Source organism: Coturnix japonica, chromosome 3 (genome assembly GCF_054131305.1).
Source record: "Coturnix japonica strain WE chromosome 3, WE-NBRP24, whole genome shotgun sequence".
NCBI classification, from domain to species: Eukaryota; Metazoa; Chordata; class Aves; order Galliformes; family Phasianidae; genus Coturnix; species Coturnix japonica.
The window spans coordinates 60447936-60468918 of NC_140665.1; the positions used below are offsets into that span (position 1 = coordinate 60447936).

A 20983-nucleotide genomic window follows, 5' to 3' on the forward strand; every position below is an offset into this window, starting at 1 on the left:
GTACCACATCCTCTGTACTGGATTTACACTTGCGGAGATGTCTTTGCCCTGGATGCTTTTCCTTCCATCAAGAAGTGGGATGTTGCAATTCATTCTCTCTGGGACCAACCTGTGGTGAGTGCTGCTGTTTACTTTTCCTCTTCTAAGGGGCAGTTAAAGCTTTTGTGTTCTCCCAGGCTTTGTACCAGGTTCATCCTGGTCTACCTGGCGATCATATGAGCTGCCGGCCCTCTCAATTTGGGTGGGTCTGCAGGCTGGCTGACAAAGGCGAAATCACTGGAATGAACAGGTGGGGACATGGGAGGACATGGGAGTCACTTCTTTCACAGTAGTATCCCTTAGGGAATATTACTCAAGAACCATTAGGCTATGATGTGTATGATAAATTTGTTTAGTTATTAAATAGTATTTTTCTTCAGAAAAAAATGTATCCTGATCTTTTTCCTGCTAAAGCAAGGAATATTAAGATGACTTGTGAGATGTGTTATGTATCAGGCTGTTGATTAGATTTCCTATGTTCTTTATATTGCCTGGCTTTCTCTCCTTTTGCACTTATGAGATATTAGTAGTTTTCGTACTATAGTAAGTAGTTGTCTCAAGTGACCTTATTAAGCAGTCAAGATTAATTTGTGCTACCTCAGTTTTATGCTATTTACAAAACCAAAACTTGTCTGTTTCTTGGTGAATATGATCTGTAATCAGAATCCTAAATATTTTAGTGCATGATATTTGCACTTGTATTTAGAACCAAAAGGGGGCAGCAGCTTCCTTCAAATCCTCGGCATTTACTGGACAGGGAAAGGTCCTATTCTTTGCTGTTTGCAGATTCTTTTTGTTGTTGTTGGCTTTGTTCTTTAAAACTACTTCTAGTCATGTTTACTCTTAAAAGAACAAGCATCCGGTCTAGTTGGTGTCCTGTAGCAAGTGCTTTCCCGGTGAAATAACATAAACCAAACATTGTTCTCTGTATCACTGCAGCGTACGTACAGGAACATGTGAACACGCACATGCATGAATCATGACTTGCTAAAGAATGCTTTAATTTCTCCATCGGTTACTTTAAAAAAACGAGTGTTCTCTTACATGCTCATTGTACAAGTTTTGATCTCCATGGGCAGATTAAGTGCTGCTGAAGGAATGGGATGAGAGCAGTGATAAAACACCAAATGAGTTACCGGGTAGGTTTGCAGACTCCCCTGCTTGTGTTTTGCGAGTGCCCTTCAATCTTGCTCTACAACCGGCCTCGTCACGTTCCTGACATTTTTGCTGGAACTGAGGCTGCCCATCATGTCCAACTGTGTTGAGATTTGATGAGGAGGAGTAGCAACGAAAAAAAAGTGGTGAATATAACATTTTGTTCTTGCCTAGTTTTATACTGAAAGCTTCTGGTCAGGGGAAAGAAGAAGATCAGTTCACACTGACCTTCTGTAGTCTCTTCCCTAACCCTGTTGTTTCCAGTGTTCACCAAATGGTGCCTGTTGTTATTAACCAGGTGATCCATGAACTTATCCGTTCTGTTACATAAAACATTTATGTCCCTTATCCTCATATGGTGACGTGACTGTGCTATAATCAGTGGGGGTACTGTGTGCTAATCTGTCAGAAGTTAACTATGTAAGTGAACTACAGACTCTAAAGGGGCATTTTTCTGAACGACGCATACCAGGCATTTATAAGATAGTAGAAAAGTTACAGCAGCATTGTTACAGGAATCATGGGTGGCTATGTGTTGTGAGTGTCAAAAGGGATGAGTTCTGTCTTTTGTTACTGTGCTGTATGCGGTTAGGTACCCATGGAAGAGAAATTACATGAGCTGTCCGCAACCTTTTCACATCCACGTATGACTGTCATTCTTCCACATCACGAGAATCCTCTATCGAGGTCACCTTATTCAAATTTTATAGAACTGTCTGTCAGAACAGATGGTGTCACTTAAGGATAAAAACCTGGTCATAGATGTGAAGAAAACCTGCCTCTTCAAGTAAGGCCTGATAGCACCTCTTAGTCTTTATCACCCTGTGTCTTCTTTCCCTGCATGACAGAAGTTTTTCACAGGTTTGTGACCGATGTTATCAAAGGCCTTTACATTTTTGGGTGGGTTTGATTTGTTGAGACAACTCTGATCAAATGACAACTTTTCTGTCTCTCATAGTTTGTCCATCTATGAAACAGTTGCCTGGGCCACAGAAGTTAAGATGTGTAAAATACATTGGCAGTGGCTTCTCTTGCATGCTCAAGGCAACAAATCATTTGGACTGACAGCTCAGTAGTAGCGGATGTAACTTACTATCTTTCTACAGTGTGTCTTCCCCTTCCTTCATGGCCAGTATCACCATCATCTCTGCTCCCTGTCACTCCTCATGTAGCTTTTCAAAAGGCTTCTGATAAGCCCCATGAAGTGTGTCAGTCTTCAGCCACTGCTGTTTGTTTCTGTATTGTTTGTGTTAAATTATTTCAGGTGTTCTTCAAAGGCCAATTTTTGGCGTTAATTTTTGGCTACGTTCTAAACAGTATGTGTATTTTTTTAAGGTCTGTTATTGTCTCTTGCTACCTGATCTGACTGAAAGAATGTTGCAGTTTTGAATAACGTGTTATTTTGCAAGCTTTCTTACTGCTTTCTCACTGCTTTTACTGGCTCACATTTGTGATAGGAAGTGTTGGATATTCAGTGTTCTTGTTCCTCTTTGGGTGAGGATACAATGTGGATCTCTAAGGCAGCTTTTCAAATCAGGTCTGTTAAAAATGCTCTGTCTACACAAAATTATGGATTTCTGAGCTCAGTTCAGGATGGTGATCAGGGTGCAAGAGCCTTTGTTATAGTAGCATTACGTGTATTGGCTTATATATTTTGCTATGCTGAAAAATGATGTTGTTCTATACATTTATCAAGTTGTCTCCTTCCTGTTACCTATGAGTGTATAAAAGTAAATGGGATAATAATCTCACAGATGTTGCATGGCAGCTCTGCAACTGTGTTAATATAAATGATGATTGACTCCACTTAAGACACTGACTTACTGAATAACTTCTGTGTATAATAGGTGGCAAATGTTTATCAGGCCTTAGAGCTGTGTAATGTGAGGCCAAACTTAGGCAAATATGGTGAAGTTATAGTGAAAAAGCCTCCAAATTCTCATGTCCAGACTATACAATGAGATAACATAGAACAACAAATTTTAGGCGTCCTTCTTATCTTTTACAGCATGAGTTTTTCCCAACTAAGGATGTCTTCCTTCTTGTCTTCATCTAGTTCAGAAATACTTTATCTGAAGAGGTTTCTATTTGGAGTTCCTAAGTGATCATGCAGAAGTGGTACCTAACCTTTAAATAATCATGTTCTTTAAAGCTTAGTCGGTCTTCAGTAATTCATAGGCATTGCTGCTGTTCCTTTATCATGTCTTGTTAGCCCCACACAGCTACAGTAGGATAATTTTTGATATAGATGTCATGTTCAACAACACTGATGAGCTTCAAAAGGAGAAGATAAATTCTTCTTGTTTACTGCATGCTTTGCTACTGTGGGGAAGGTTGGAGGTCAGTGTGAGCTTTACATCATCACTGACATTGGAAAGAAGAGACCTGTATGGAACTTTTATTATGGAAAGTAATAAAGAAAAAAGGAATGCAGTCATATAACCTTGTCATTCCTGGAGTCTGGACTGATTGCAGGCTAAAGGGAACCCTTAGGACACATGCACATTAAGCAAATTGAAGCTGGTTTTGGAGAGAATGAATGAAAGAATACTGACAGATTTTTACAAGGTTTATTTTCAGAGAATGCCTGGCTTCTAAGAAATGAATTAGTGGTCTCATAGAGGTCAGAAAACTCCTGTTCATAGCTAATTGCTTTTTCTTACTTATCTTCCTGAAATGAATTGAAACTGCCTAGAGAAAAATGATTGGTTTTGGCATAAGAAAAAAATAAAATGCCGAGCTTTGGGAAAAGCTGAAGCACAAATAACGGCTTTTTGTTTAATAGCCACCTTAGTGGTGCCTTTGTATGCACAGTTCTGAGGGCCTTGTTGCAATGCAGTGCTACTGTTTTAAAGTCAAAGAGTATTAATTGTAGAATCTCAGAACAATTTGGGTTGGCAGAGACCTTAAAGCCCACCCAGTCCCACCCAACCTGCCCTTGAGCACCTTAGGGATGGGGCACCCACAGCTTCTCTGGGCAGCTGTGCCAGTCCCTCACTGCCTCCAGGTAAAGAATGTCTTCCTAACCTAAATCTCATCGCTTTTGGGGAATTTGTCTTTTCCAGTTTAAAGAGATGAAAGTGATGAACATTTGTGATTTTGTTGTGGTGTTTGGGAAACCCTTTTGGTTTTTGGAAGGATTTTTTTGTGGGTTTTTCTGTTGTTGTTGTTTTTTTCCTTTAATAGAAGGCACTGTATTTTCTACAATTCATTTGGTTAAAGGTGCATAGTTACAGTGTGTGACCCCATTCACAGCACTGTCAGAGGCTTGCCATCAACTGCAGCTGGAACAGGTAGACCCTCAGGGCTCTGACCTGTTAATATTCAACCTTCTTGTGAACTCTGCTGCATTTGTACTGTTCAAGACTACTGGGAGTGCCCGCTCAGGGAAGAAGTTTGATACTGAATTGCTATTGAAAGTCTCTGTTAACCAGATGGTCAGTCTCCTAAAGATGTTAGGCTGTGTTCTGCTGTAATCTCAAGACATACAGGAGGGAGATCCAGTGCAAAAGTAGCCCTTAGAAGTAAGTGTGTTAATGTATTGAAGCAGGGCCTGTTTGAATCTTTGTTGTAGAAGAAAGATTTTTGAATACGCCATGTTTGCTAAGTCTGTGCTACACCTGCAACTAGCTTTGACTGTGGAAATTAGACTGAAGGAAATGAGCCAGAACAACTTGTGGGAAACCATTCCGAGGATGAGCATGAGGGTGAGTCCCCACCATCGGGAAGATCAGGCATCCCCTTTCCTTTCTATATTAGGATTTAGTAACTCTTCCACCATCAGGAAGGAGATGCTACTACAGAAACTAGAAGTTCCTCTGTGTATCTGCTGCTAGGTCACTAAGAACTTCTCATTTCCCAGGCTGAGGGGAAGAAACCCCAAGCTGTTTGTGTCAGCTGCCCTCAGCATTCACTCAGACTCGAGCCATGAAGCACCGTGCAGTGACCAGCAGTGTGTGTGATGTCAAAGCCACCACTGTAACTCAGAAATAATGAAGACATCTGGGGATTGATTCCAAGCCATCTTTTTACAGTTTTGTGGGTTCTTTATGAGAAGTGGAGGATGAAGGCAAGTTGCAAATTGAAACCCAGCATCTTTTTCAGCTAAAATAGCTGTTCTGAGATGGGTTTGAATGGCAGCAAAAAACGGGCATGTGCAATGAAGAACAGTTTGACTCTGCAGATGCAAAAAAGCATGTGGCTGAGGCATGCCAAAAGGTTGTTATAACACAAGCCATATCATCAGCTGCCTGCTGCTGTTGCAGTGCTGCATTATCTTTGTGGGGAATAGCTCTGATTACTGAGCTCCACTTGTTTGCAAAGTGACAAGTCAAGCTAATTAGCTGTGTGGGTGGAGTATTGGATTCAGTCTCACCGGGGGGGGTAGCCTCATCCTCCCCTCAATTATGTGCATCCAGCAGCAGGGCTGGGTGCAGAAGTTTGTTCGTGGGCGCTTCTTCTCTAGAGATTACGGACACAAAAGCCAGGCTAAGTGGGGCACCGGGATAAGCTTTTTTTAGCCTGTCATACTGAGAGTAAATTGCAGCCACGCAACTGGCACTTTAGCACGGAATAAGGAACAGTTACTTCTCACTCTGCGGGATATGTGACAGGAGTGGGTGTGCAGCAATGATAAAGTCACCAAGTTAAGTACCAGGCCTGTGTGACTGATTTACAAATACCAGTGTTCTTTATTTACATAGACATGTAAACAACAGAAGGTAAACAACACCACCCAGCTCGGTCTAACAAACAGGCTGCTGCTGCTTCACTTCAGAACCTGAGGTGTTTTATACAATTCACAGAAACTGTATTGACAGCAAACACGGGAGGACTACAAGGTTAGCTCAGCTCTTTCTTCTTTGCACGGAAGTTGCATGCACTGTGCATCGGCGTGACAGAACTGCACCACTGAGGCCACAAAACAAGCAAATGCGAAGAACCCACTGAGAGCTGTTCTTAAGGTTGGATATGGCTCGAGTTAGCAATATTTATACCTAGTATCACTACAGCTGTTCTGTACTCTGAAAGCACTTTCCACCCCAGGATCTGAAAGCACTTTGTGAACAAACAAGAAATCTTTGCTGCATCCTTTGCAAAAGATCCCCAGCTTACATGCAAGGAAACACACAAGGCCTTGAAATACTGACTTTCCAAGAGTTCACATTTTACCAGTCTAATTTCCCATAGCACCATTCTTCCCTCTCGGAAGAATATCGCTTTTGTATATTCTGAGACATACTTTCAAATTCAAGGTAAGGCGCCAAGTGCTGCAGGTAGGAGGGCAAAGGATGATTGCAGTCCCAACCTGAAGCTGTGTAGCTTCAATGACACCTCTGCTGAAAGAGGAGCCAACAGCTGTGCGTTGCAGCCAGCCCCAAGCTTTTTCAAGTTTGTCTAAATTGAGGATAAGAAAAAAACCTATTTGAGCACAACTGTGCTGATCCACTGTCTTGCCTTTAAATGCAACACTGAACCATACCCATGTTCACAGAATCACAGAATCACAGAATGACCCGGGTTGGAAGGGACCTCAAGGATCATGTAGTTCCAACCCCCCTGCCTAGCAGGGCTTTTAGTTGTCTTTGTTGTCTTTTAGTTTTACAAATCTAGTGTAGTATTTCCATTTGAAATATTTAGCCAGAAAGGAAAATACCTACTGGAGCAATGAAGAGCTGTTTTGTGTCAAGGAACAAATTTCCTTTCAGTTTAGCATTAACAGCATCAGGTAGGGCCTGAACAGGATTTGATTCTTAGCAGTAAATTCACATTATAGTTCCACACACATTCAATGAAAAAGCAGTTTGGCGTGTTTCTATTGCAGATGTGTCTGCAAGGTGATCGCTATGGCTTGAATCCAAAGCTTGTTCCACCTTTTCTATGTGTACTTGATGTGAATAGCAAGTTAGGCTCAGCTCATACATTAGATCACATTCAAGCATCTACAGATTGCTGCTGGAAGGCAGCTGGGCAGGTGAGATGGAGCGTGGTATTTAAATGATCGGCTGCCTTCTCTTGCACACTTCACGCTTCAAGCAGTTTTACTTCTGCTGTCCCAAAAGGGACTATAGTGATGATCTTCAGTTTTCATAGGAGAGGAACTGAACCATGACAGCTGTAAGATACACAATTTACAGCTGCAGTACAACAGCAGGTGGAAGAGAGAGAGAGCTATTTCTGCAGAAGCTGGTTTGTTTGTTGTTGTTTTTTGTCCTTCCAATTCCACAGGTGAAAAGGAAACTTAAGAAACTCTCCTTAAATAAAAGCTATGTACAAATTGCACACGTTGCAAACGGAGCACTGAGATCAGTTACAGAAAATAAGATATACAGTCTTCACTGATAACGTCTCTTTTGATATAAACAGTGATAAACAGCATATGCTTTCTTCAGATGTCAGAACCCAGCAAGACTGCAATATTATGTACACAGGGTTTGTTTGCCTTCTGCCTTCTGCAGCAGAATCCTTTAAAACTCTGTTTTCACTTTGGAAGCTGTGCAGCGACATTCCTGTGCACCACGTCTCTCTTGCTTAGCAGATCACAAGAGAGCTGTCATTGCTGTCTGGCTTATTGGGTTCAGGCAGTCTCTGGGTGTTGAGTAACCCTCGCTCCCTAGCACGTTTGCCTGAGGTTTCTGGTAGTCCGTACTGTAGCTCACAGAGGTCAGAATACCGTTGGCTTTAGGTTTGTCGTAGTTTATTACGCTCTGGGGTGTCTGATAGTCTCCACTCCTGGCATCAGTCTTGCATGAGCCAGAGAAACTGCCGGCAGAAAGGGAATGTTTCTGTGAGGAGATTACGGGTACGTTGTAGCCATTTTCAGCGGGAAAGTTATTTTCCCTGGTGACGTGCCGCTCGATGATGGGGGTGGCATATTCGGGCTCCTGGCTGGTCAGAGGCAGAGCGTACTCGTGCCGGTTGGCTCTGAGCGGGCAGTGGTAGTGGTTTTCAAACTCTGCGCTCCCCCTTCTTCCCTCTTCTTCTGTGTCCATGGGTCTGAAAGTAGATCCTTTCCGCGTTACTGTCCCAGTTCCAATCATGAGAGGCTGCTGATAATCTAAAAGGAAGTACGAACTGCTCAACAACACATAGCCACGTTATTTTATGTAGTAAGTGGCAGAAAATGATTTGCTTATTATATCTAACTCATGATTATCAGGGATGTCAGGAAACACTGCCCTATCTCCTATTCCATGTCCTCCTTCATCGCCCAGGTGCTGCAGAGTTTGGCAGAGATGCTCTTCAATCTGTCACGCCTTTCCTCCCTCCCTCCCTCCTTGCCTTTCCCCACCTACACACCCAAATGCATTGACATCATTTCTGGAGAATACCCCCCAAACCCTATGAAAATACAGAGAAGGAGGATAACAAAATATTAACAATAAACCCGAGAGGGGACTTCACATAAGTTCCACAAAGGGAAAAAGTTCTCAAAGCAAGTGTTCCACTTTTGCAATAATTAAGATGCCTGAAGGATTCTTAACGAGCCCAAGTACGGGCTCTATTTAAAAGGAATCTCAGTGGCTGACTGACAGGAAGGATAAAGTTAGGCGGAAAGGCAGCCAAGAGAGTCAAGGGAAGTGTGAGATGTGTGAAGTCAGCTTCCAACTGAAGCGTGTGTGCGAGGGGGACGAGCCATAAGGCGAGCAGCAGGAGCGGTGTTGCCAGAGAACAGTTCACCCCATCGAGGGTAGGGGGCAGGAGCTGAATTGGGAATGGAGAAATGACCCCAGCAGGAGCATGAGGAAAGATCCAGGGTAGACAGCCTCACAATGAGGATGTTTGCAGTTCTAGTTGGAGACGATGCCAGGCTGCTGTATTAGAAAGCAAGCTGAACTAATGGGGTTTTCAAAACATTCCAGAAAATTGCCTTGCTGAAATTCTGCATTTTAACTTTTTCACTTTGGTACTTCTATGAAAATTGCTTACTGATATACATGGTGACCTGAACAGCTCTAGTAAATGACACTGATAAAATGTTGTATTCTGGCACAGGCACGAAGAAGTTAGCTCAGATTCTGTTTTAGCATTGTAGTTCATCTGACACGAGCTTGGAATTCAATCCCATATGTCCTGTGAATCCTTCTGGCAGTTCCTGGCTACTTCCCAAACATAGCATGTAGGGTGAAGGTGTTAGGATATGTCGTAAGCGATGCAGCTCTCACCAGCACTGCTGCTGCTACACTGAGGAATCTCACTTGCTCAGAAAGAAATCTCTCCACTTGCTCCGGGGGCTGCCGTGAAAACCAGCAAGTAGCAAGGAATTTAAAGGGGAAGAATTTAGTGTAGTATGGTAACCTATATGCAAGTTGCATGCCCACCAAAATTTAATTATGTAATGGCATTTACTGCACATTTCTTGGCTGCAGTCCCAGGTTTTTATTTCATGTTTCTTATTTCTAGGGAGACTGCAGGTGAAACGCAAAACTTTGGGAGCTGTCGGGCTGGGATGAGAGATGTAAATTCTCATACACTGCAGGAGGAAAAGATGGGCAGAGCAGAAGCCCCTGAATGCAGCCAGGGTAGCTGGGTAACCACAGTGGTAAGGTACCTATACTGGCTCCTTTTCCTTTATGAAATAAAACTATGTATTTATACAGTAAGGTTTTGTGAAGCACTGAAGCCATCTCTGATAGACTTTTAAAGTGTATTTCTCTAACAAATGTATTGAATAAATCTTTAGGAATTTCTAAGCTTTGAAGCCTGGAAATGGCAAATAAATTTTTCTGGAAGGTTGCTGATCACTGATCTCATAAAATGGCTGCTCTGTCTGGCCTTTCCAGACAGAGAAAACCAGGCAGGGATAAGATGCGCTAAGAGGATGAATTAAAAAAAAACCATCCCTGTGGAATACAAGCAGTACTGATGTGGGGATTTGTTCTCTCCAGACAGTGACCTGAAGCCAAGATAACACAGAAGAGACACCCTGAGGTGTTTTTTCTCTTTTGCCTCATCTGTCACTTTAGGAGACCTCGTCTCCAAAACAGTTCAGGCACCAGGAATACCATACACAGATCTCAGCATGACTTCCAGCTGGGCATGGAATCCAACAACAAACTGAATAAGCAGTTTTTCTATTTGATCAGCAGCAAAGGACATCATATTTTGTTCCAGTGCCAGAGACATTTGAATTTAAATAGAAATATAAAAATGTGTCAGCAATACCTTAAATACATTCATAGAATCATAGAAGAATCACAGAATCAAGGTTGGAAAAGATCTTTAAGAAATCTAGTCCAACTGTCTCAACTACCCCCAGTACTGCCCACTAAACCACGCCCTTAAGTACTACTACATCTACCCTTTCCTTAAATTCCTCTAGGGATGGTGACATCACCATTTACCTGGGCACTCTGTTCTGAATTCTTGCGCTGATCCCTTGCCTGAATGCATTCCATGCTTACCTTCAACTGTAACTAGTTCAGAGCAAGGAAAAAGTCTTGCTCAATAACTCCAGGATCAAAAAACAAGAACAAATGTATAAAAAGTGAAGGTTCTTGTAGTGTTTTTGTCTCCCCAGCATGTCTGGGATGAACACAGATAAATATGTCCTTGGGCCTGAGCTTTCATGAGAGTTGGAGCTTTTAGAAGCTGGCCTGTCCTTCCTCCTGCTAACTACTTTCTGCACAGAATAAAATGAGTGCATCAGAGTGAGGGGAATTGTTACCTGCCATGTCGCTTGTGACCAGATCTAGTTTTTGTGGTGTCTCCTTCTCATTATTATAGCTAATGGTAAATTCAGTTGACTGATGTCTGGTGAAGGGCTGCTTGATCTGTTTCCAACAACCTATGATAAAGAAATAAGAATAGAAGATGTCTGAAAGTTAAATGCTTAAAATTAGAAGGCTTATCAGAATGTTAAATTTTTATGCGTGCTGATTGCTGTCAATATGCTTAACTACTTACAAAGCAAGATTACAGAATCACAGAATGACCCAGGTTGGAAGGGACCTCAAGGATCATGTAGTTCCAACCCCCCTGCCTGGCAGGGCCACCGAACTTCCACATTTACTAGATCAGGTTGCTCAGGGCCCCGTCCAACCTGGCCTTGAACACCTCCAAGGACGGGGCATCCACAACCTCCCTGGGCAGCCTGTTCCAGGGCCTAACCACTCTCCTAGTGAAGAACTTCCCCCTAACATCCAACCTAAATCTTCCCTCTTTCAGCTTAAATCCATTTTCCCTTGTCCTGCTATTATCAGTCCTTTCGAAGAGTTTACTCCCCTCCTGAAGATTAAAACCACTTCCAGGTGGTGGTAGAGAGCAATAAAATCTCCTGAGCCTCCAAGGTAAATAATTGTTCCCTCAATCACTCCTTAGGTGTTCTGGAAAGCTTACTAGCTTAGTTGCCTTTGTCTGGATGCACTCTGGGGTCTTTCTGGTAGTGAGGAGCCCAAAACTAAATGCACTACTCAGGATGCAACCTAACAAGTGCTGAATACACAGGAACAAACACCTCACTGCTCCTGCAGGCTACACTATTTTTGATACAAGCCAGGGTGTCATTGGCCTTCTTGGCCACCTGGGCACACTGCTGGTTCATGTTCAGCTGGCTTTCAGCTAACAGCTCCAAATCCTTTTCCTCTGTGCAGCCCCCCAGCCACTATCCCAAGCCTGTTGTGTTGCAGAGTTTTTGTGCAGGACCCAGCACTTGGTCTTGTAGAAGCTTATACAATTGGCCTTGACCCAACAACCCAGCCTGTCCAGATCTCCCTGTAGGGCCTTCCTACTTTCAAGCAGGTCGGCATTTCTTCCAAACTTGGTGCCAACTGCAAACTTATTGAGGGTTCACAGTGTTTTGAAGCTTAATTTGTGAAGCATACACTACAAATGAACAGAATGGATAAGGCTATCATCTCCAATTTCATGGGATTTGTCCTCATTAGCGAGTGAGAAAGGATTTTAATGTGACCTTGAAAAATCACATTAGCAAATATGATGCTAAGTACAAATTAATTTTCTAATGAGGGTGAGCTGAAATGGGTAACAAAGTTCCTTTCCCTGATGCCAGCACCTTCTGAGGGATGAATTTTGGAGCTGAGCAGTTGCAGGAGACATGTGAATTACTTAGTGATTTCTTTTTAATGGAAAGTTGAGTTTCAGAAGGATATTCCTCTGCAGAGTTAGCAAGCCAGGAAAAAGCAGCTGAGCTCCAACTTCCAGGCTGAGAAGAGGCTGCTCTAGAAAGCATAGTTAAGCACAACAAGGTATGTTGTTGCACCACGGTTTGCAGGCATCTTCTACAGCAGAGACCTCAAGACAATCCTCTATTCTGATTTTAGATGTGAAGTACAATTCAGTTTTGTTAGACTTTGTTAGTATAGTCTCAATCAGGGAGGGCAGCAATGTGGAAACACTGAAGCCATAAAAAAATAGGTAGCACTTGCTGCCTTGGAGAACAGCAATCCTCTCTTCTGGGGGGAAGAAGAAGGAAAGTAGCAATTTTCCACCAAATAGGTGTTTTGGAGGAGAGAAGGAAAGGAAAGGCACCTGGGAGCACTCTTACATTATCAGTTATGAATTTTGTGTAATAGATCTTTTCCTAATTGCCTTTCTGTCATAGAAACCAAATTACTTTGTTTCTCTGGGCACTGTGCTGGGATGACACAAGTGGGACTATCGTTTGCCATTTCTCCTGTATGAAATAGCGAATTTGAGTGAGGAAACATGGCTGGTCTTTTATAAGCATTTCACACATAGTGCATAAAATCCTTCCCATTGGCCCAGGTGACAGGATGGGACCGGACAAAGCCCACCATTCTCCACTAACCTGATTTCTGAGCATTGGATAATCCATAAGAAAGTCCTTTGGCTTCTTGCCTGTGAGGAGAGGAAAGCATTTATAAACTTCTGCACTCATAACATTTCATCTTTTTCACTCCTTCACTTCAGCAGAGAATCTGCGTGTTTAACAGCTGAAAACAACTGTTCCCTTTTAGTTCCTGGAGGATGCATTTATCAGATTGTAAGGCACAAAAAAAACCTGTATTTCCACACTCTGTTGTTTCCCCATCTGTGTGCATGTTCTGAGTGCTGCTGTGCAAATTCCTCCGGTCTGAAGGAATTCCTTCATGGACTTGATGTGTACATGTTGTTATATGTCACTCTAGGTAATATTTTGGGCCTGTCCTTCTAAACTTTTATGGATTCTACTGGAAATCCAGGGCAGAGCCAGGTACTGCTTATGACGAAACAAGATCAACAGAGATAGCTCTTATGCTTCCAAATCCCTGGATACTGATAGATGTATTTTCCTGTTCTACATTCGAGGGCAAGCTCACAAGAATTGGACACCTACTTTGAGCCTTTGACCCAAAGTTAGCAATGTTTCTTCCAATTCTGACTTGTGGAATAGAGTGGCTTAGTTTAATCTGTTTAACAATGTATGTGTGCAACTCCTTACAGATCAGCTGTGACTTTGGCCCGCATCTTTACTTGCACTAAGCGGTGAGGAAGTAGAGAGACAACAGGAGGGGAAATTAAATAAAATGCTTCCCTCCCTGAATTTTTGCTCAGCTTTGGTGTGCAAACTGTTCCATCTTCAACTGCATTCCATTTTCACATTTGTGGTTATGTGTAGGCTGAACAGAGCAGCCGGTTGAATCGGACTGTAAATTGGGGTGTGTAGTTCTGAACCTGCTTCATCCTTGTTTTCCTCTGACTAGGGGATGATTAAAAAAGACAATTTACAGCACCGTGAGTTCTATTTGGAAGGAAGACTTAAAAAAAGATCATCTATTTCCAGTTTCCTGGTAGAGAGACTCTGGAAAGAGGGCACATATTTGATTGTGCCAGCTAGGATGCCACAAATATCTCCCATGACAAAAGACAGTATCTTACTTTCGTAGGGCTGCACAGATACAAATTCCAGAGAACAGGAACAGACACAGCACTATGAGGACTGGGACAATTATAGCTGTAAGCTTTAAGCCTGCATGGAAAAAATAAATGGATAAAAGTTAAAAAGGCAGATTACTCTGAAGATGGATATCTCTATTCCTATAGATAATCTTGCAGGAACACTCCTCGTGGGAGAGCATGTAAATGTAAAACTATAGAACAGCAGAACTGCTCCTCAGCAATACGTAGCTGCCTGCCATGTACACGAGTGGAACAGTGTCGAGAAATACATTGAACTCTCAGTCTCAAGGCGGACACTTAGCATAGTATCTACAAGCATCCTAACACTGAGCAGTTTTCTTATTACATACTGGGTAACGTTATAAAAAGCCACTTACAGCAATGCTGTTTTCAGTTACTTTCAAAGCTGCTAAATGAAGCTGCATTTTTCCATGCTGAGTATCTGGCTCCTGCTGATCTGGCTGAAACATTTTAGTTAAAATAATTCAAAGATTCCCAAGATTTGAGCTAGGGAAAAATGTTTTCCTCGTGTTAAAAATGATTTGGAATTTAGGGATTTGGAAATTAGCCGTGAGGTGGCTTTTGTGTCAGAAACATGCATTTCACTATTCCTGCAGACACTTGGAGAGTAAGGTAGTGCACATGTCCATGGGATATTTACAATTTAGCAGATCAGATTTCAAACTGTTTCATTTTCAGTGAAGATGGATACAATTTACCCATACCACTGCACAGGTGAGTTTGCTCTTGGCAAGAGCAATGCTGTTTCAGAATATATATATATATATATATCTTAAATAGTGATTACTTCGTAGAAACTCTTTGTTCACAGAGACAGTGCTACAACTATCAGCTACCCAACAGGTAGCAGTGCTTGGTGTGGTGGGTCCATAATTCCTGCCAGGCTATGGATCCACCAATCAGCCAGTACATACTACACATTTTATTTGTTCACTTTTTTAAGATCTAAGAAGTTACCTCCACTTAAAGGATGATGATTGCAAATGAAGGCACTGAGGGAGAAGTATGAGAATTAAGGTTGTCTGAACCCCCACGAACGTAAGTATTATGAAAAAGAAAACCCAAAAGATTCATTACACAATTGTGCACTACAGTATATTGCTTAGTGCTGGGGCTCTGCTCTGAGAGGGGTCGTGGTTGCTTAGTAGGAAGGTAACATTTTTGTGAGACCACTGCTCTGTGTATTACAAAAGTTAGAAAACAGATGCTCAGTTGAGCCTACAAAGCATGGCAAATAACCAGTATGTCAGAGAGGAGAAAGCCTGGTGTTACATCAAGAAAAATTAAGGCTTTCAATTCCTTTCTGTGGCTCGAGACAAAAAGAAGCCAAGCTCCTCCCTCCTCTCTCTGTAGTTAACCTTTAAAAACATCTGAAGGGGAGACAAAAGTTTTGATTTGTGAGAAAGTTTACTCAGGCTGGGGTGAAAACGTGTTGTATCATAGAAAAATATTAGTGATCAGCAGTGTTACCTAAGCTGGTTTCTTCTGATGGGATGGGCTCTGTAACAGTTCTGTCTTCTTTTCCAAGGGAGGTTTCTGTGCTCTGACTTGGTTTTTGCCACATTGAATGTGTAAATGAACTGTTCACTGCAAAAGAGAGCAGGGAATGAGTTATTCCGTGGTAACACAGCGCCCCTTCGGAGCACTGTGCCTTGGAAGCACTGCTTACCCCATACCTTGCATTATTCGACAACCAATCAGCTCAAGCTTCAATGCTATCCGTTGGTTCCAAGATTGAGGAATAATTCGCACATAACGGGCCACTATTGGGGGGATGAAATTATTACGTACGATGTCACCAGAGTCAGAGTTGCCTTGGAATACCTGCAACAAAACAAAAGTGTGTTATTTGCTCTTGTGCTTCTCAAAAATGCTCCTGACTTCCAACTTCAAATGTTTTTATTACCTTAAAACTAATTTATCGATCATCTGGGACATAGCCACAAGATGTTTTGGAAATGGGAGCTCTGAAAGTAGTTAGCCTACACAAAATTCACCTGTTATGAGACTGATTGTTTTACTTCTTGGGCCAACATCTATCTGTACACCTAGCATTTAGCATTAAAAAGTCTGGAAGCAGTTAACAGAGTGCAGTGAAATTCCTTTCTGTACCAGCTGATGAAATGGAAATCACAGCTAGAAGGAAATCTTTCCACAAGTCTAACAGGTTTTTAAAACCATAGTCAAGACTGAGAACCAGGTAGAGCATTACCAAGCTCCCTCATAAAGGATTAGTGAAGATGATCTGACTAAGAATGCTGTGGGAGCAGAAAGGCTTTGTTTCAAGGGAAACAAAGAGTTTTTCCGCAGAAAAATATTAGCACACCCTTGCCCGCAGGAGCTGCTGCACTGATTTTATCAGGTCATTGTTGAATTTATTCAGAGTCTATGACAGCTGTTGTGTGGACAGTTGTAGGATCCCTTTTGTTCATTTAAGAGCGTTTACTTTAAGTGCAGGTACACTGATTCCTAAGAGATTTGGGCTGTCAGAAGAGTCACGCCAGTCTGGTGTTGGAAGTGGTGCAATCCCTAGAACACTGTCCAAACAGGAGCTCAGTCTGCAAGCATCGATAAGTTGCACCGATATTTAGCCGAGCTAAATACTTCTCCAAATAGCTTCTTGTACAGCTTTAATCACCCTTTTTAATGCAAATAGTATATGCACATGCACAAACCTCTGTATATATATCTTCAGAAAGCCCTGGATATCTCCCTTGTTTCAACAAGCTTGCTATCTACGCCACAGCTGTAAATTACGCTGGTGAAGACGACCCAAGTCTGGACAAGTCTGAAGCTCCTGATCTTTCTTGTCAGTGAAAGTCTGTCCTTCAGTGTCAAGGCAGCATATAGTTTTTTTTCCCTCTGTGCTCTGCTACCGGTCCCACTTTCTCTTACCTTTTCTTCATTGCTTAGAATTCCTCTGTAAGTTCTCCATTTCGAGTTGTTATTTCTGTAGTTCAATGTAAACGTCTTTACATAGAAATTAAAATTCTGCGTGGTGGATCCAGAACCAGTAGTTTTGATGCCTTAGAATGAAATGCAGGATATATTTTCACATTAGGTTAGGCCTTTGTATTTGAAGTCTTAATTTATTTTTCAAACCGTGTATGGAATTCAAGAGTGGCCACTGAGTTTAAAGGCTGAGTCAAGGGTAGAAATCAGCATTAAGCTGTGAATTTCAAGGAGCTTGAAGCAGAGCCTAAATTAATGACTCCAGAAATGCTAATTGGTTTTTAATATTATGGTCTGCATCCGCAGTCTGAAAATATATGAAAATAACATTTCTCAGTGCAGAACATTTACTTACATTCAGTGAAACAAAGATTTAGTAAGTGCATTATTAAATTTTCAACCATGTTTAGTTTCTTTCTCCAGTGGAAAACCTAGTTGTTAATAATAAGAGCAATCTACCTGTTATTCTCTTCTTCTCTCCCAAGTCTATCTCCAACCATTCACGACTGCTGCTGTGGTTAGCGGCCCAAGCCAGTTCCAGGACTTGAAGCCACGCCTTGTCAGGAGACCACTGGAATAGCTGTCCAAATTCATTGGTCTCCTCCCAGTAGGAAGATGCAGTGATCTGGCTCTTGGAGAGGAATCCCTCTTCCAGACTGAGAGATCTGTTGCAGCCTAGGAGTCCCAGCACAGACATGCATAAACAGTTATTTTGCATTTTAACAGTCTATTTTCATATTAGGCAGACAACATATGAAGATCGTTCACAACAGCCAAGTCAGACATTGCCTAATCTGCTAACCTGATGCTATCCATTAGTGTTTGCCAGCCAATTTACAGTGGATAATCCAGTACCAGAATGCTGCAGTCCCTCTCCTTTACCAGTTGGCTCCTACATACACACTTTCTGACTACTGAATCTGTTATTTTTTCTTTGTCATTCTGGTTTTAAATCTCTGCAGTATTATTTTGTTTATGTGAAGACTTCTTATATTTTATTTTTCTCCTTCTGAATCATAATATTTATGTTTAAAGTTTGGCATTAACTAATTTTGCTGTACAAAACGTTTCTAAAATGAAGGCATTTACTGAAAGGAACGCTTTACTGTAAATATTCATGTTTTTCACCTGCAATTAGGGCTAGGAAAGTTCCTCATTAATGAAGCTCCTCGATGATGCTGCCAAGAGGTGACATCATGAAGGTAATAGCTTCAGGTAAGCATTACAAAATCCACCAAAGAACCCACAAAATATCTGCACATCAAGGTTCTTCAGAGAGAACAGGCCAGTGCAATATGGTTTCAGTGAGTTAAAAATAATTTCCTGACAATTACAAAGGCCTGTACATGCTCTGAAGTTTTCACTGGAATAGTACATGATTTTATCTAAGATGACTGAAATATAATTTAAATGAATGAGCACGAACTTTTCCCCCCTGCTTTTCTGTGTTTTATGCAAATTAACAGCTCGACAGATTAAAGTCATTTTGCATCTTTGAAAGTCATAAACAAAAGCTAGTTCTGTATAAGGTCAATGTAAATATATTTCCATCCCTCTGTGTGTTTTAGTTCTTCTATAATGAAGGTGGAACTTATGAGTGTCTGAAGAAAAACTGCTTTCATTTTCTGCCACCTAAAGTACATAAAAATGGAATTATCTGATTGCCATTTTTCATGTGCTGGCACCACAAACGTAATATCAGAACGTTATTCCTGTTTCTCGTCTATGTGTAGATGACTTATTCCTATTCTGTTTGTTTTTTTTCTCCAGCTCACTTCACCTCCCTTTTTTATTCAGCCTGCCAATTTGAAAAAAAGTAACTGTCCTAAAATACCTTTTCTAGACACATTCAAATTGCTTTTCTAAACTTTTGAGGAAATACTTAAATAAAAAGGTAAAAATAAGGCCATTATTCTTACCATTTGAAGTAAACATAAACCGCTTATCTGACAGCGAACCACTGTAAGGGAAAAAAAAAGGTAATTCAGCCTTTGAGGAAACAGCCATAGGAATGCTAAGAAATGGGTGGCTTTGGCACTGTACAGAATAACCTTTTATCCAGCAAAGTATCTCTGTCCAGTTAGCTGTTTGCAGTGCTCTTGACTATCTGCCCCCTCAGAGCACTCTTGTGCATACCATGTTGTGACAGAACCCAGTGCAGTTCTAGCAGCCTTCAGCTTTTGCTCTGCTCTAGGATGACTGCCCATCTCCCCACCCTGTTACTCTTTTTGTGCATCTTTGCTTCACTCTGCGCAGGATCTTAAACTCTGCTTCAAAATCTTCCACCTCGCAGTCCTCAGAGCAGCAAAATCAAAGCATGCTGAAGAAGCCAGGAAAGCACTGCTCGAGCATGAGGCCAGATTCTCTTCTCACATCACTTTAAACTGAAATCAGTGAATTGGTGCAAGTCCACACTGGTAAATTCACATTGGTGTAAGACCACATTGGTGTAAGAAAATTACCTTAGGACCAGTGAAAGAGTTATGCCTGAGTATGACTAATGCACATTGGCTCCAGCCAATCCTTTTGGCTAATTGTGCCTCAGTCAGGCAATGAAAACTGTCCACTGCTTTAATCAGATTAAACAGATTACATTCAGATCAACAGTTTAGTTCTGTTACAGCCACATTCAGCAGCTCTTCTTAGGAGTTCTTTTTGCTCTGTTAACACATCTGTGGTTTCCCTGTTCTTCCCTGTACCATGGGCTACTTCCCTTCTGGAGAAAAAACATTTCTTGGGCCACCTTCCATAACCCTGCACATTGCAGAACATCACCCAATGACTACAGCATGGAAAACTGTGCTCTCAGCCTCCCTATGGAGCCACTTTCCCTTCTGATTCTCACTGAGATCCCAAAATTATTCCTTTGGTGGTCTTCACAATAAAAATAAAAGCTTGAGTTTCAACATGAAATTCAGATTTCTTGAAAATCTGTCCCTTTCTGTGCTGCTTCACGTGGTCTCATGCATCAGGTGCCCTTCTGAAAGCTCTTGGCCAGTGTGACTGAGTGGAGTACTCCAGCACTGAGCCAGCTCCATTAGGCTGCCCTTTGCTGCTATCCATGAACATTTCAGGCTGCCCAAAGAGTTGGTAGGTGTCCTGTCCATGGAGATATTTGAGACCAGGCTGGCTAAGGCTCCGGGCAGCCTGATCTAGCTGTGGATGTTCCTGTTCATTGTGGGGGAGCTGGAGTAGATGGCCTTTCAGGGTACCTTGCAACTCAAATAATTCTGTGATTTCCTCAGAGGTTACCTATGGAGTCTAACAGCCTACAGCCTGCCAGCGGTACACACAGCTGTATGGTTTTCAAATGCTGCAAATCAGGAAGTGGAAAGCAGTCTGGTGTCAAGGTCAATAAGAACACTGCTTCTTTTTGTCACTGAGGGAAAGCCAATGCCTGCAGGCTAAAGAGGCCCTTTGGGGTGGGGGAGGGCGCTGGGAGGGAGCAGATCTATTTGGGCTCGTAGGTGGTGGAGTCACTGGGATGAGAAATTCAGCCCCTCCCTCCCACATCCTCCCGCAGGCAATCCTCATGGGCCATCAGATGTGTTGTGCTTGCTTCCAGCCAGCTCGGAACCGCAGCCAAAACCATTTTTGCTTTCTTAGGAAACACAAAACAATCCAGTTCAAGAGAAGAAAAGAAAAACTGACTGTGATCATTAAAACCTACTCAAAACAGAAGCATTTCTCTAATATGTATTTATGTGCTCTCCCTCTGTAATAAAACAAGTCACTGAGCTCCCTTTCAAACTACAGGACTGCAATTTTAGCAACCAAAGGGAGGAAGTTAGAACTCCTAATACCTGTAAAGCTATAAAATCGGGCTGAAATATTTCTGTTATAATTCTGCAAGTCACTGAAGAAGACAAACTAATTTGGTAAGCAGCAATTCATCAGTTTCATAATGTGACAGGTGGCATTTGTCATATAAATTTCACTTTGTCCTTCAAGGGAT

At 42.0% G+C, this 20983-nt stretch overlaps 1 protein-coding gene across 4 annotated transcripts in view; it reads right to left on the reverse strand.

Annotated features, from left to right (window-relative positions):
* Window positions 1-7013: 7013 nt before the first annotated feature.
* DCBLD1 (discoidin, CUB and LCCL domain containing 1) overlaps window positions 7014-20983 on the reverse strand; it is a 44917-nt gene continuing 30947 nt past the window's right edge. The window contains exons 7-15 of one of the 4 annotated variants that reach the window (XM_015858670.3): window positions 18948-18988; window positions 17488-17703; window positions 16972-17102; window positions 15753-15900; window positions 15547-15663; window positions 14035-14125; window positions 12965-13014; window positions 10862-10981; window positions 7014-8251 (exon numbers count right to left, since the gene is read on the reverse strand). In XM_015858670.3, coding sequence (XP_015714156.3) covers window positions 7734-8251; window positions 10862-10981; window positions 12965-13014; window positions 14035-14125; window positions 15547-15663; window positions 15753-15900; window positions 16972-17102; window positions 17488-17703; window positions 18948-18988 — 1432 coding nt within the window. In that variant the 3' untranslated portion in view covers window positions 7014-7733. The remainder of the gene's footprint in view (window positions 8252-10861; window positions 10982-12964; window positions 13015-14034; window positions 14126-15546; window positions 15664-15752; window positions 15901-16971; window positions 17103-17487; window positions 17704-18947; window positions 18989-20983) is intronic. The other 3 variants (XM_032443294.2, XM_032443295.2, XM_085541777.1) reach the window with 3 other exon arrangements.